Source organism: Carlito syrichta, unplaced genomic scaffold, assembly GCF_000164805.1.
Source record: "Carlito syrichta isolate Samal-C Ts95f unplaced genomic scaffold, Tarsius_syrichta-2.0.1 Scaffold305187, whole genome shotgun sequence".
Lineage (NCBI taxonomy): Eukaryota > Metazoa > Chordata > Mammalia > Primates > Tarsiidae > Carlito > Carlito syrichta.
Genome location: NW_007249283.1, coordinates 560,867 through 576,524, shown reverse-complemented (window position 1 = coordinate 576,524; position 15,658 = coordinate 560,867). Strand labels below are relative to the sequence as shown.

The 15,658-nt window shown below is 35.2% G+C and overlaps 1 protein-coding gene across 2 annotated transcripts in view; it reads right to left on the bottom strand.

Moving 5' to 3' along the window:
• Positions 1-15,658, bottom strand: part of XIRP2 (xin actin binding repeat containing 2) — a 310,033-nt gene that overhangs the window by 284,787 nt on the left and 9,588 nt on the right. The window contains exon 2 of one of the 2 annotated variants that reach the window (XM_008061282.1): positions 12,240-12,674. In XM_008061282.1, the coding sequence (XP_008059473.1) occupies positions 12,240-12,656 (417 nt within the window). In that variant the 5' untranslated portion in view covers positions 12,657-12,674. Of the gene's footprint in view, positions 1-12,239; positions 12,675-15,658 lie in introns of those variants that run through there. The other variant, XM_008061279.1, reaches the window with a different exon arrangement.

The following is a 15,658-nucleotide window of genomic DNA, read 5'->3' as shown; positions in this document are numbered from 1 at the left end:
GAAAATACAAAAAGTGCATAGACAGTAAATATATCAGTGGTTTCCAGGGGCTTAGGGGGAGGGATGAATTATCCAGGAAGCACCAAGGATTTTTAGGGTAGTGAAACTACTCTGCGTGACACGTGTCATTATGCATTTGTCAAAACTCATGGAATGTGCAATACCAAGAATGAATCCTTATGTAAGCTATGGGTTTTGGTTAATGATAAGGTATCAATAATATCTCATCAATGTAACAAATGTACCACACTAATGCAAAATTAAGTTGATAGTGGAAACTAGGGGTTGGGGAAAGAAGGCACATGAGAACCTAAAAATTCTCTAAAAAATAAACTAATTTTTTTTAAAAGAAAGGATATCAAACTCTGGATTATTATCATGACATGATAATTTGGAGAAGCTGAAGAAACTGCCTACAGATCTAAAGAAGTCCAAAGTAACAGGTCTCTACATGGAATAAAATGTTTGAAGGAAGGAAATACATTTTTTAAAAAGATTGTTCAGTAAGAAAATCCAAGTAAGCATACTTGATAAACATTTTTTGAGCACTATACAGTCTTACATTAGACACAAGAACACACTCAGCATTCATGACAAATAAATCACTGTAAGCATAATCATGCTGCATTGCCTGCTCCATTCTTTGGCATTGCTGCTTGGGCAGCTTCCAAGAATACAATGCTTATCAGATCCAGAGACAAAATTAAAAAAGAACATCAGGCATCTGACGAATCAGAAAGAAGTGAAAAGGCAGAGACGTATACTGGTATAAGCCATCAGAACCCTCGAATACCGAACACTAAGATCAAATGAGGAGGTTAGAGCCCTGTATAAAACTATTAGAGTGCAATGGCCAATAGAAGTTTATGAGATGATGGAAATGTTTTATATCTGTAATGTCTATTATCTTTTTTTTTGAGTTGAGGTCTTGTTCTGTTGCCCAGGCTGGAATACAGTAGCCTGATCACAGTTTACCATAGCCTCATCCTACTGGCTCAGGCAAACTTTTCGAATCATCTTCCCTAGTAGCAGGGTGTGTAGACACGCACTACTACACTCGGATAATTTTTTGATTTTTTTTTAACAGAGACAAGGTCTCAGTATATTGTCTAGGCTGGTCTCGAACCCCTGGACTCAAGTAATCATCTCACCTTGGCCTCCCAAAGTGCCTGGATTATAGGTGTGAGCCATTGCACTCAGCCTTATGTCTATAACGTCCAACAGAGCAATAGAGTAATCACTAGCTGCAAGTAGCTATTGAGAACTTGAAATATAGTTAGCATAACAAAGAAATGAATTCTTAATTTAATTTTAATTAGTTGAAATTAAAGGAACCATATGTGGTTAGTGACTCCATAATTGATAATGCAGTCCTGTAAAATAAAATGCAAGTCCATGGTATGGTGTACCGAAGTTCACAGCTGTGGGAATTAGAGAAGTTGTGACTATCATTGTCAAAAAACCAAGACCTGAACGATTTACTGCAGAAAGACAAAGATACTAGAAGGGAAGTATTGTGATAGCCCATAGGAGGTGACAAGAGGATTGGCAGTAAATGGAAAGTGAAAAGAGAAACTGAGGGGTGTAGAGATGATAGAGAATGAACAGGACAGATTAAGGTGTTAGAGAGGACCCTTGTTCATGACACATATGGCAGTACCATTGAAAAATACAGGCATTAGGCAGGCAATAATTTAGACTTAGATGGAGGGCAATGAATTCAGACAGGCATTTTCAGGTAGTTGAAGGTAATTGAAGAACATTTAGGTGGAAGTTTTCAGAATGAGTAGAAAATCCAGGAACATAGCTTTAGTAAAGTGGCAAGATTCGAGGTAAATTTGTCACAGTTATCTGAAAAGAATCTAAAATTGAAATTACGGAAAGAGGAGACTGAATCTGAGTAACTGTCCACAGCAAGAATTTTGGAGGACTAAAAAGAAGCACCAAAAATAGAAAGAGCAGACTATACTGCATCTGCCTACAGGCCCATAGAGGCCTCTTTTATTCATTGAATTTTATTCATAAACTTTTATATTCATTGAATTTTAAAATTTTTATTTAGTCTTGCCCTGCCATTACCCTTCCCTTTGATTACCTTCTAAAAAAATTTTTGGTTTTATCAGTGAGATAATTTATTTTGCCTTTTAAGGAATATTAAAATGAGTCTCATAGGTTTTTTTTTTCTTTTAAAAGTATCTTTCTCTGTCTGTCTTTCTTTTTTCTGTCAAATATCTCTGAATATCTTTCTTTGGGCTCCAGTTGCACTCAATCTATCTCTGACTCCTTCCCAATCCCTAAAAGAAGAAAGAAGTTCAATGTCATGCTGTTCCTCCATACCAAATCAGCCACTCTTGACTGATTAGTACATTCCTGAAACACAAGGAATGTTCAATAAATGTTCTTATTATATTTATTCAAAATATTTGTTTTCTTCTTGCTTATTTTATCAGGAGAAAAATGACATTATTATTTTATGTATCTCTAAGAAAAGGGGAAAAACTGGCAAACTATGAGATACCACTGACTGTAGAAAGTATGTTAGTTTCAAATATGCTAACATGTGAAAACATATGTATCCTAGAATAAGGGTGTATGGTAGTGTTTAGGACACTCAAAATTTGAGTTTCTCTGATTTCTGGGACTGCTTAGGATTCATTCATGCCAGAAGCACAGTTGTGAGATTCTGTATGAAGATAACAGCATTATTTCAAAGAGCATCTGGATAGTAGTATTTTAATATTGTGGGTTCTGATGTGAGACCAACATGAGTTAAAATCCCTACTCAATTATTATTTACCAATGGTGTATGCTTGGGCAAGTTGTTTAACTTCTCCACCATGTAGCTGTAAAATGAGAATAATTATAGTTCTTGTCTCCTACCATGACCATGCAATGTCTGGGAAGCCTGATGACTGGTTGATACTCAGTGCTTACCGCTTGCTAGCCTGTGGTGGCAGCAGCACAGTGCCTCTTTCTCTAGTGGTCTGAGGCCAGACCAATGTTAGGATAAAACAAAGCATTCAAGGATAACCTCATAAATCTATTGGCCTTTAAAAAATGCCTACAGCTGTAAACTAAAAGACAGACTTGAAACATATGACAGTGGAGACACAATTGCTGGTCCTAGCTAATTATTTTCTGAGACACTGGGACATATGACCTGCAATTTCTCAATTTTACTTTCAAACATGAAATTTTAAAAGGTAGGTGTGTGTGTGTGTGTGAGTGTGTGTGTTTGTGTGTGTGTGTATTATGTGTGCATGCATTAAGAAAATTTTTCTGTGGACTTCTGGTTTTTGTTTCATAGCTTAAACTTTATTTCCTATAAAAATTTCAAATGAATATATTTCAAGACACAAGGAAAAAAGTTGCTCCTAACATTCAAAACTAAAGGAGAAATAGAAAAGAGACTAGATTTTAAATCATAGAATCATTATGATTAGAAATGGAAATATTTTATATTGTCTTTATAATTAAGAACAAAATAATTCTGACATCTAATCAACATTGAAATCAGAACATTTTGATTAAGTTAAATGTATGCTCCTGACATGTTTCCACAAATGGGGGAAATGTGCGTTGCATACATTACGATGCATCACCGTACTTTAGAGCAATTTGTCTCATGACATCCAATAAACGACTTACATTCACATAAAGCAAGTTACTACACTATTAAGTACCATAAATCATTATATTTGGTAGTTGGTGTAGATGAGAAACCTTAATGGAGCTTGAATTTGTTTCAGGTGTTTGGAACTCATTACATTCACTCACCACTACACTTTAAACAGATAAAGAAATATCTTTCCAAGTAGGAAAATATGTTAACCATTTGCTTTCCATACTTAACACAGTGAGTGCTAAACAGGTGCTAAAGCAAGGGCACAGATAGGTGCCTGCAGATTGCTTGACCTCCAGGAAGAGGGTGTCGTCAGCATGGCTGTACACCTGTTGTTGACATCCACATCTATTCTGAAATGTCTGTGCCTGCCAGGCACTTCGTATCTGTCTTGAATTTCAACACTGACAAATATTAAAGACTTCTAGATTCACAGAAAAGACTTAGTCTGATGAATAAAAAGGGGTAACAACATTCAAGAAGGTTTTTCTATATCAAACCTGAGGCTTGTTTGGCAATGAGGGAGACCAGACAGGGGAGTCTGTGGATCTAAGGACGCTGGCCATCAGAGGATCTCGCACAAGCAGAAGGAAGCAACTTTCTCTAATTTTAACATCTTGTTTAACCATAATGCAATCTTAAACCAGGGATTAATTAAACTTTACCTGATTTTCAACAGCTTTCCCAATGGTGTCTTCTTTTCTGGCCCAGGATTCAATAGATGCTTCCATACTCCACTTAGCTGTCTGCCACTTTAGTTTCCTCCAATCTATGACAGTTTCTCAGTCTACCTGACATGGTCTTATCATTTTTGAAGGGCAGTGGCCACTTATTTTACAGAATATCCCCCTCTATGAATTTACCTGATGTTTTTTCATGTTTATGTGTTTTGAACAAGAATACCATAGGCGTGATGATGTTTTTCCCTTCACAGTATATCATACCAGGAAGTAAAATAAATCAATATGTCTTATTACCGGTGATACTAATTTGAACACTTAGTTATGGCAATTTCTTCCAGGTTTTCCACAGAAAATGGAAGTTCATCAATCAGGTACGTTATGGAAGAAATGCCTGTGGTGATTTTTCTCAGGATGGTATTTGGATTGCTGGTGGACTTCAGTGATTGGATTTGAAGATAGTCTTTGGAATGTCATCTCTGTGGCCCTTGGTGGAGTCAAAGGTCATGGTTAAAGATCAAATAGAAGATAAAAAATCTCCCTATTTAATCATCCTTCTAAAGGTATTTGTTTTTATTTCTCCCTTCAGTTTTTCTGATGGTGAGAAGATTCTCCAAAAGAACTTGATAAAGTCTAAAAAACAGTAATAGGAGGACAAGGAAGGGAAAATATAGGCACACATGGGATTTGTTAAGTTAATTCAGTCAGTGGAGAAGAAATGTTGGATAAACATCTGTGGAAGATAAGATGGGTAAAAGAATCAGACTCCCAACAGAGGCAGCAGAGCTAGTATCAATATTCTTATAACACAAGGGCAAAAACCCTCACTAGTCTATGGAGTAAAATGTCAAAGAATGCCAATTCATGAACTGACAGCAGTTTTCCCAGTGGAGGGTGAGTCAATATTGCTTAACATCTTTCTGTGGTTACTGGCACTACATTCTTTAACAATGTCATATTGTGACTGCACATATCACTGCGACACACAAATGGGATGAGATGGCAGTTCCCTCTGAAAGTCTTAAAGGCCACGCGAATGCCTTCAGGTGGAAATTTTACCAGCTTCCTCCCTACCCCAACTAAAATAAACACTGGACAGGAGGCAGTAAAATAACAAATATATAAATTAGTAGAAATAACAACCAAAGAACATTAACATTATTTTAAAAAAAATTATTCCACAAAGAGAAAGCTGCATACAATAAACCAAAATATCATGGCCCATCCTTGTGGTATTCTTGAGTTCTAAGTTTAATTTATTTTCTGTGTGTGGGTGTATATGTGTGTTTCCATGTATGCATGTTGCATATAAATATAACAAGCGTTTTATACCACGTAAATCTTATCTCTTGGATTTTGAATAGCTGAATACCAATGACTTTTTCTATTAATTGGAAAAGACAAAGGAAGTGGTCAGCATATCTCTGCCTAGAATTTTAATAAGGCACTTAAAACTATAATGTAACAAATAATACTTCTTTGTCTCATCATCTCAAAATGGGATTGGAACACATGCAAGAAAGTTTCTCCACTTTACTGACTAGTCAGTGAGAACTCTTCTCAGTGGGGCCTTGCAGGCTGCACGAATAAGGTGTTGTCAGATGTGAACTAAAACCTTTGCCCACAGCAAATTTCCACTTTTAGAAACCATAGAGTGTAAGCCTCTTCCCTTATAGATGAGAAAACAGAAAACTACTGAGATTAAATATATTCCCCCAAGGACATGAAGTGAGTTACAAAGATAACAGAGAAGAGAAAATATAAGCAGCGTTCATTGGACACTACTTTGATGCTACTTCTTAAATTTCGTTAGGTAATGCCTCTTCTCCTTCAGGTGTTATACCATTTTGTCTTCATAAAACCCTGTGCTGTACTAATTTTCTTATTTCGTAGATGTGAAAAATAAGTTTATACAGTGAGGAATTTGCTGAACCGAGGTTTCTAACTGAACTTTTTTCACCAAATATGTTCTTACATGCTATGCTGAAACGAAAATTATTATTCTGTATAATATATTCTCTTAGCAAAAAAGTAGTGATCTTTTTCATTAATATATACATTTTAATTCTATAAAAACGATTTTACCCATTTTCAGGCAAAGAAAAAAAATATTGTATTTCTTCAGTGGTCTCTAAAAACTTCCCATGGAATATTTATTTTTCTCTATACAAACATTAATCTTTATTTTAATTTTTCTCTATTTTTTGAGAGCTTGGTGGTCAGATTTTTTTAAGTAATAATTGCCAAGATTGTAATAGCCTACTAAATGCCTTCACAAAATATATCATGCTTGACAGAAATTATCTCAGCAACACTGATGAGAGGGGAGGGTGGGGAAGAGAATGTCAGAAGACTCTGACAGAAGTAACTGCCTGAGAAGTAGTACTGCTTGCTGCTCTGAGATCAGAGATAAATTAATCCCTGAGTCCCCACATGCCTGGGTTTAAAGAGCAAAGATAAATTCAAGCATCTAATGAAGTGATTTTGTCGTGGAAACCAAACTGTAAGCCATGCTTTTAAATGCCTGATGTTATGCAGAACTAAAAAGTAGATGACAAATTGATCGTTAAATGAAAAACCAGTGGCTCTGATTATAGAAGTGAATGAAACTAACATATGCTGGAAACTATAGCATCTTTAATTATTTATAGCCTGTTTAATCATTGATGCAAACGCAGGTTCAGAGTCCCTTAGCTTTGTGTCTTCATGATTTTTCCCAAGCCTCCAATCACGCAAAAATCGAGTCAATGCATTCTGAGGCAGCATAACTCATATTTGGTGATGGTGCTTCCTATTTTTTTTATCAAGTTCAGCTCATGTTTGAATGGTCTTTGTCAAAAGCCTGAGGCCTAAGAAAATGAAAGAAAGAGTCTCTGTTGAGAATTAGGTAAACTCAAACTGATTACATGAGTGAGTGGAGTTTTGGGGAAAGATCATAACTGTGCATTGAAAACACAGTAAGTCAGTAAGTAATCTACTGCAACGAATTTTCACCATTTGAAAAACTAAAAGGCATGAATAGAAATAAAGGTAAGATTAATTAATTAATACAATCATGAAGCCCCTTATTAACAGTGGAAATATATGAAGGCTGAAGGATCCCTGCGGGAGGCTTTTCAGTGGCCTTACTGTGGCAGCGCCATGGCCAGCAATTGGGACCTTCAAGAAAAAGGAGAATTTATGCCTTCTTGTTCTGTTCCAGAGTGGTCTAAACACTGCTCCTACTCAGAATTGGGTAGCCAAAGTTAAGTAAATTTTATTTAAAAATTGTATGTATATTCCATATAACGCATATCACCCATAGAAGAAAATATTAATTGAAGCAACAGTATCCCACTTACTTTTTGTATTTATATATTCTTTTCTAATCTCTTTTTCTTTCTTTTTAAAACAAACTTCCTCTCCTTCTGACTAGTTTACACTTTTGGATGACTATGTGCTGCAAATCATTACATAGCATCTAAAATTAAGGCTCACTGAGATTTAAAATGTTCCTTGATTACATATGACAAACATTTATACTATCAACTACAGATAGAAAAAGTCAAAGACCTGATTTTGAAATATCAGAATACATACATCAGGAAAGAACGTAGGATAACCCTGCAATCATATATTGTCCAATCATTTTTTAAACAATCTCTAAAGAGCCTACGGTATGACTGTGTTAATTTCCTATTGCTGCTGTAGTAAATTGCCATAAGCATACTGGCTTAAAATGACATATATTTATTTTCTTATAGTTTTGGAAGTCAAATTTTGAGTAAGTTTCACTGGCAAAATTCCAGGTGTCCACAGGGCTTTGGTCCTTCTGCAGGCTCTTGGGAGAACCAGTTTCCTTGCCTTTTCCAGGTCCTAGAGGCTGCCACATTCCTTGGGTCATGGCCATGTATCACTCTAGCCTCTGCTTCTGTCATCATCGCTCCTTCTCTGACTCTCACTCTGACGTTCTTGCATTCCTCTTATAAAGACCCAGTTTTTATCTGGGAAAATTCAGGAAAATCTTTTAATCTAAGGGTTCTTGGTCAGGTAAAGTAGCTCATGCCTATAATCTCAGTGTTTTGGGAAATCAAGACAGGAAGGTTGCTTGAGGCAAGGTGTATGAAACCAGCCTGGGCAATGTAGGAGAACTTGTCTCTATAACAGAAACAAACAAAAAGAAAACCTGAAGATTCTTAATCATGTTTGTAATGTCCCTTTTGACATGTCAGATAACACAGTCATCTGTTCTGGAGATTAGGATGCAAATATCTTTGGGAGGTTGTTGTTATTCTGCCTATCGTAATAACTATCATCAGTGTAGTCACTTAATTGAATCTAAATAAAGAATAAGACATGAGTTTTGTCGACAAATAGTTGTCAACATGAATCCTTCTGGTATTTGTGTGATTCTTGAATGTATGTAGCTAAACTTGCCTGTGATAGACTGTAAAATGACTGCAATTATTCCTCTCATAGTATCTATTTTTCTTTGCAAATGCAAAAAAAATTCTTTCTATCAGGAGGTGTAATATTTCAGCAAACGGTTAATCTGGCTTGCTTTGTGATTACTTTGATCAATAGAATATAGAGGAGTGATGTTATGCAAGTTCTTGGTATAGGCCTCCAGAGGTCTCATGTGTTTCTACTTTCTCTGTTGAAATCCTATGACCTGTGAATAAATCTGGAAAACCTGCTGGAGCAGAAGACACAAAATGAGGCAGAGTTGAGTTGTTCTAGCTCTGGTGTCAGACTAGGATAGCCAGAGCCCTGCTGACCTGGCAGCTGTCCATAAATGCATGAATGACAGCAAGACAAGACCAGATGAACTTCCAATTTCATGAGAGACTTGTAAGCAATAATAAATTCTTATTGTCTAAAGTCACGAATTTTGGAGTGATTTATTGCACAGCAAATGATAAATGATACGTTACATAATAACAATTTATCTCTTAGTGTTACAAGATTTGCCATTCTCTTCAAGATGTATAATTTTATAACAGAATCTTATAAATTCTTAAAAACTCTTTAAAATCTTGTTCCACACCATTTATTTGGGATGAGGCTTATGTGAATTTATATTTTTGAATTATAGTCTAACTCATAAACATAATAATCTTCAGCTTAGGTGTTATTCTAAGTTGCTTTAGCAGGGTGTTTTGGAAATAATAATGTATTGTGTTTCTCTTTAAAAATTATAAAATTTCAGCAGGAAAAATTATTTTAAGAATTCCTCATTTATTTTCTATTGCAATTTTATTAGGATAAATTGTTGTAAAAAAGACTATAAGCACAAAGACTATCTGCAAACATAGTGAATTGTTGAGGTATTAATATCTATTTTTAATAAATGTACATACTTATAAAATAATATTAAGAACCTTAGAGATCTTTTTTCCTATTAATGAATCATTTTGTGACTAAACTATCCTTAAGTGAATACTTTATAATAAGTAAATATTTACATTTTTCCTCTGCTGAAAATAGTTAGCCAAAATATGCATATATACACACACATGTATACAGAAATATATCTGTAAATAGATATCATATGCATATAACATTCTATACCTTTAAAAATTCTACAAATTCAACCTTGATAACTTTATAACTTTTTAAAAATCAAGTACTTATTGCTTGAAAGTTTCATTCTATGTAACATTAAAATGCAGTTCGTTGTTCCTTATTGTTGAGATGATTTGCTAATTTCTAAATATTTTTCATATTGGAAATTTTTTGTCCTTACTTTAAAAGTGATCAATATAAAATACCTTTTCCCACATCTCCAACACCCCAATGGAGATTCTGCACAAATATAAGTGTTACAGTTATAAAATAGCTAGAATTTTTGCATAATTTATACAAATAAATATTATGTCATCACTTTATAATGAAACACTTTAATAATATAAAGTGTTAACATGAGGAAGAAAAAAGGCTCTGTAGAAACTAATGGTTAAGTTGTATATAATCACCATGCTATGGGGTAAAATATATAATTTCAAATTTGGTCAAACTAGTGTTCTTTTTATATGCCTAATAACATAACAAAAAACTTCATTTGGAGAATATAAGTTAAAGTCTCATTGACTTCTCTCTTTTTTCTTTCTTTGTTCTGGAATTTATAATGAAAGAAAGTTTTGCAAACATTCCTAACTCTTATTTGTATAAACTAATTCTAAAAACCAATTATGTCTACTATGAATAAGAAATTTTTAAATTTAGCATCCTTGTTTTATACATTTAGGAAAATACCATATTATGAGATAGTACCTTAGAATATTTAAAACAGTATGTTAAATATCCAAAACAAATATTTTTACAAGCAAAAAGATGGTTTTCATATATTTGATATTTTTCATAATTATTTGAATGTATCCTAGGTGGCATATACACACCATGCTAAATAGTAGCAATTTCACATTTAAACCAGAAGCTCTTATTAATGTTTTATTTTCTTACCATTGCAGTTAAGCAACATATCTCAACCAGATGTGATAGGTTATGTTACATCATTTATATGGATGATTTTTTCTATCTTTGGGAATTTTTTTGTTAATTATCTTGGGTAAATGTTCAGAATTGTTACACTAAAGTCAACAGAACTTGAATCAAAACTATTTTCTGTGGTTTTACTTTTCTTAATTTACAAAGATAAAAAATAAATGACATTGTAAATATCTTGGTTGAGTGTACTTCAATCTCTAAACACCCAACCAAAAGATGTTATAAAAGTACAAACAAAAAGGATCTCCGCTGTGGAATAAAAAGGAGGAAAAGAAAAGCCTCAAATCAGAGATCAGAAAGTTTTTAGGCAGATTCTCTAGTCTCAATATAACCTCAAAACATAACTTCATATCTCTTTTCCTCATTAAGCCAATTATAGTTACTTGATGTTCAAGAATGGTATACTACTATATATGTCCCAATAGGAAAACAGAAGGCTAGTTTTAGCAATATAATTTATTAAGAAGATTTTTCTATTTCTATGCTGCCTTCTATGAAGGCTAATTATTCATTAACAAGAATAGGGCTATGTACCTTTCTGATAACTGTCATTAAGTGAAAAAAGTATAAATAACAAAGCATGAAGTTTACCTCCATGGAAAACCTGAAATTATTGATTAATTCTTTATAAAATCCATCTATAATCTCTTATCTGTATGGACTTTAGTGAGTATAATAAATTCAAGTAATTCCAGTTGAAACAGTAGTTGCTTTCAATTATAAAAGATGTATAAATGTGGTCCTCGTTAATAATGTTGCTAATCTTGTTTCCTGCACTTGACTTAAATGCCCTCTTTAGCTAATAAACATGTTTTATATGTGACATTATAGTACACCATAATCACTGAGGCATGATCATCACCTACTACACAATATTTCAGACTCCGTACTTGGTGATTTAAATATATTATGTTTAATCTTCACAAGATCTCTGTAAAGTAGCAGATTAAGACATTTGTATTTCCAAATTCAAGTGTCATTCAGCTAGAGAGGTAAATGGCAAGCTTTAGGAATAAAACCTAGGTTACTGTGTTTCCAAAGCCTTCATTTCTTCCATTTCATCATCATTACTAATAAGTCCTCACTGAACTCTGGCTAAAAGCGCACTATTTATTAGAAATTTGAGATACAAAGAGTGGTTACAGATTGTCCCTTCCTCTAAGGAATGTACAACCTAACTATGGAAATAAGGCGCATATGTAAAGAGACATCAACATAAGAGGGCATATCAGAATTGTTTTGGTGGGCATGAAAGGAAGTCAAATCCAAACTGAAAGAAACCATAGAGGAAATTAATAGGAAAGGGCGTCACATTTCATACTGTATTATATGATGACTCCAGGACATCTGCCTAGAGTATAGGTAAGGGGGAAAAGATTACATGCTTAGAAGTAATTGTCAAGACTGCCTAGCCTGTCAACTGTAAACTTAGACAATCAATGGCCTCTTACCCTTCCTCCACACTCTGCTGCTCCAGCGGGTCTGTTTCCACTCTTTGGAGCCTCAAACACACTCCTCAGCTCATCAAGAGCAATGGAAAAGCGCTCTATCCTGCGGCGACCACTCAGAGAATCTTCCTTCAACACTTCCGGCCGGACATATTCTCTGGAGTTGTCACTCTTGTCATCAGAAGGCTTCTCTTCAGGCTCTGAGCTCAACATCTCTTCCCCTGTACTACAGGGCAGACTTGGGGGATCTGGAGGTTCAGGTGCTGATACTACCTCTCCTTCAGGCTCAAGCAATTTGTTTTCCGGAGGCTGGAACACCATACTACGACTGGCCCCTGGACAGCGCTCACTTTTCTGGTAATCACAGGATTCCCATTTCTGCCTCAAGAGATTCAGGGAGCCTTTCTGCATCGGGAACATGGAAGCCTCCAGGTTGTCCTGCAATACCAAAAGTCCTTTCATTAAAGATACACTCAGGTGTCTTTCTCATTTTCAAAACATTCTATTTAGGAGTACTAGCTGCTAAAGTTTGGGTCTTAGTATGAAATCCAACCTTGCTATATAACATCCAGCTCTTGACTTCATCCCAGAAAGTTATGTCAGTAAAAGTAAATTAGAGATTATGGAGAGAACTGGTTTGTATAGTTAGGGCTGTATGAATATGAAAACTAACAAAATATTATTTTCTTCCCTTTTCCTCCTATTTAAAATCGGCCAACAATTATTTATATTATAAAAATTGAACAATGTTGATTTATCGTTTAGTATATTCTGAAGGACAATTTAGCAAGTCTAACAAGAAAGCAAAAGCATTCATTTCCTGTCTGTAACAGTTCAAGATTTACTTTGGACTTATTGAGCTTCTGTAAATGTCTTACTTAAGAAATAATAGACTAATAGCCAACAGTCATTAAGTTGTTGCTGTAAGGCAAAACACGTTGATAATGACTTTATATGTATACCTCATTTTAATCCCAACACTATCACAATGAGTTAGTTGCTACTATTACTACTATTTTGTAGGTAAGAAAATTTAGTAGTAACTTGCCCAGGGCTCTGGATGACAAAGCCTAGATTTGAAATACTTTGTGTAACTCCAGAATCTACCCTCTTAACCACTGGAATTGAATTTCTCTTTTGTACTTTGTTTCCAATTCTCATATCATTGTGAAACTGATTGGAATTTCACCTAATTGTGGGAAGCAGGGGAAAGAAAATGGCAAATTTTGCTCTTACTCCAGAAACACACACACACACACACACACACACACACACACACACACACACACACACATCATGGACAACCACAGTTTTATGCTAACATGAATTTTTGCCACATAAACAATTATTTTCTGTTCTAAACCAGAGATTTTGCACTGCAAGTTTGGGACTTTAAAAAATAAATGTTGTTTTTGAAGGATAATGCCATTCATGGAAGAGTATCAGCACAGTGAATATGGTAAATAGTTTGTCTTAGAAGTAATGTATAGCTCAGAAGGTCACCTAACACAATCGTCCCAGACTTCTTTGACTGCCAGTTACATTATGAATAATATTTTATGCATTGAGACTCAGTGAACATATTAGATTTATTAGATTTATATATATATGAAACAAATGTTGGTTTTCATTAAACAGTACTTTTTCATTATGTGAAATACTTGGTAGTATTTTCTACTCTGATCTCCTTCACTTTTAAAGAAAAATTTCAATAGACAGATTTAATGATGTACTAATGGTCCATGATCTGCACGATAACTCTATATCTACAGCAGGAGTTCAATTCCAGGTTGGATTTTACTAACTGGGTGACCTTGAAAAAGCTTCATTGGTAAAAGATACAGCATGGATTTATTTTGAGGACTAAATTAGACAATGCATATAAAACTTCTAGTGTGTATTCAACCACCCAATGACTGTTAATTCCACTCCCAGCTCTATCTCTGGCTAAAACAACATAATTTTAAGCACTCAAATATTGATACTACACATGAGCCTTCTAGATCAGAGATCTTGGGAGAAGAAAAGGAGTATTCTAAGACACAAATTCGTAAACTGAACAGGCTGGAAAATTTGGCTTTAATAATATTGTTAATTAATAAGTTTGGATTAGTCATTATCATAGAAAGTCTCAATAAAACAGTAGCACCAAACAAGACCTCAATATCTGTTTGGAAAACTGATCAGCATATGTTGAGAATTGAATTAGCATATGCTGTTAATGTCTGTGTCTCAGTGTAAATGGACTACAGAAAAGTTCTTATTATCATGGGAATAGTTGAGACACTCTCACAGCTGGTAGTAGTGACCTCATGAGGTTATTTAATGAAAGAATTGTTTCAAAGCCAACTTGGCATAGTTAGGAAGAGACAGCTGAAAGGAAGAAAAACTGGCAAGTGGGGGAGGAAAGCCAGTTTCTCCTGTAGAAAAGGAAATCCTACTAATAAATATTATTTTGGAACATTTGGTTCTGGATCAAGATGAAGTAGACATGTTTCTTTCAATTCTTTCTACTAAATACAGCCAAAACCCTTGGGAATTATATATAACATAAACATAAGCTGACTTTGAAAGGTAGAGAGAAGGCAAACTGCCTAGGGACCTTGGGAACTGAGGAAAAATATGGTGGTGAATTCCCTGTTTTATTTTTGCTTTGTATACCCAACACTGGTTGCTGGAAGAACCAGTAACCCAGAAATTCCTATGGGAACAGAGAAAGACAATTCCCCAGGAAAAGTCTACTTCTTATAGCCAAAGAATCAGGAAATCTAGAAAGACATAAAACTTTTAGACCATAACTGCCATACCGTAGGTAAACACCATGCAAATACCACAGCTAAACCCTTCCTCCCATCAGGAAAGCTTGCGTGGTGAATCTAAACTTCTGACTTTGCCCCCTCACTGTCCACGTCTCCCACTGTCATGGTGTCAGAGAAGACAGGAGAGCCAGATTTTTTGTTCCCACTTGATGATAATGAGACTGTTCTGGAAGATATCAGTGGGAGCCTTATGAGGATCAGTTTCTTCTGCCCCACCAAGTGGTATCAAGACATGTCTCCTCTCTGTTTATGTTAGAGGGCAGAGTTGGTAGCTAGAAGTTTTACCATCATTCACTGCTAGTGAGGCCTTCCTTCTGGTAGTGGTGTTAGTGGAGGCCACCAGAAGAGAAAGAGAGGTCCTCCTGCTTTCCTGGGTGATGCCAGTGGATGAATAATGGGGAGCCTCTTATCCCACCTCTACATAGCAGTTATTGAGCACCCTTCTCCAGGTAGTCAAAGGACACTAGTAGGGGAAACTGAGCTTCCACCTCCAGTTGGTAACTCTCCCCTTCATCTTCTGAAAGATTTAAGTAAGATCCAAAGTCTCAGCCGGGCTTGGTGGCTCAGCCTGTAATCCCGCGTCTTTGGGAGGCTGAGGTGAGT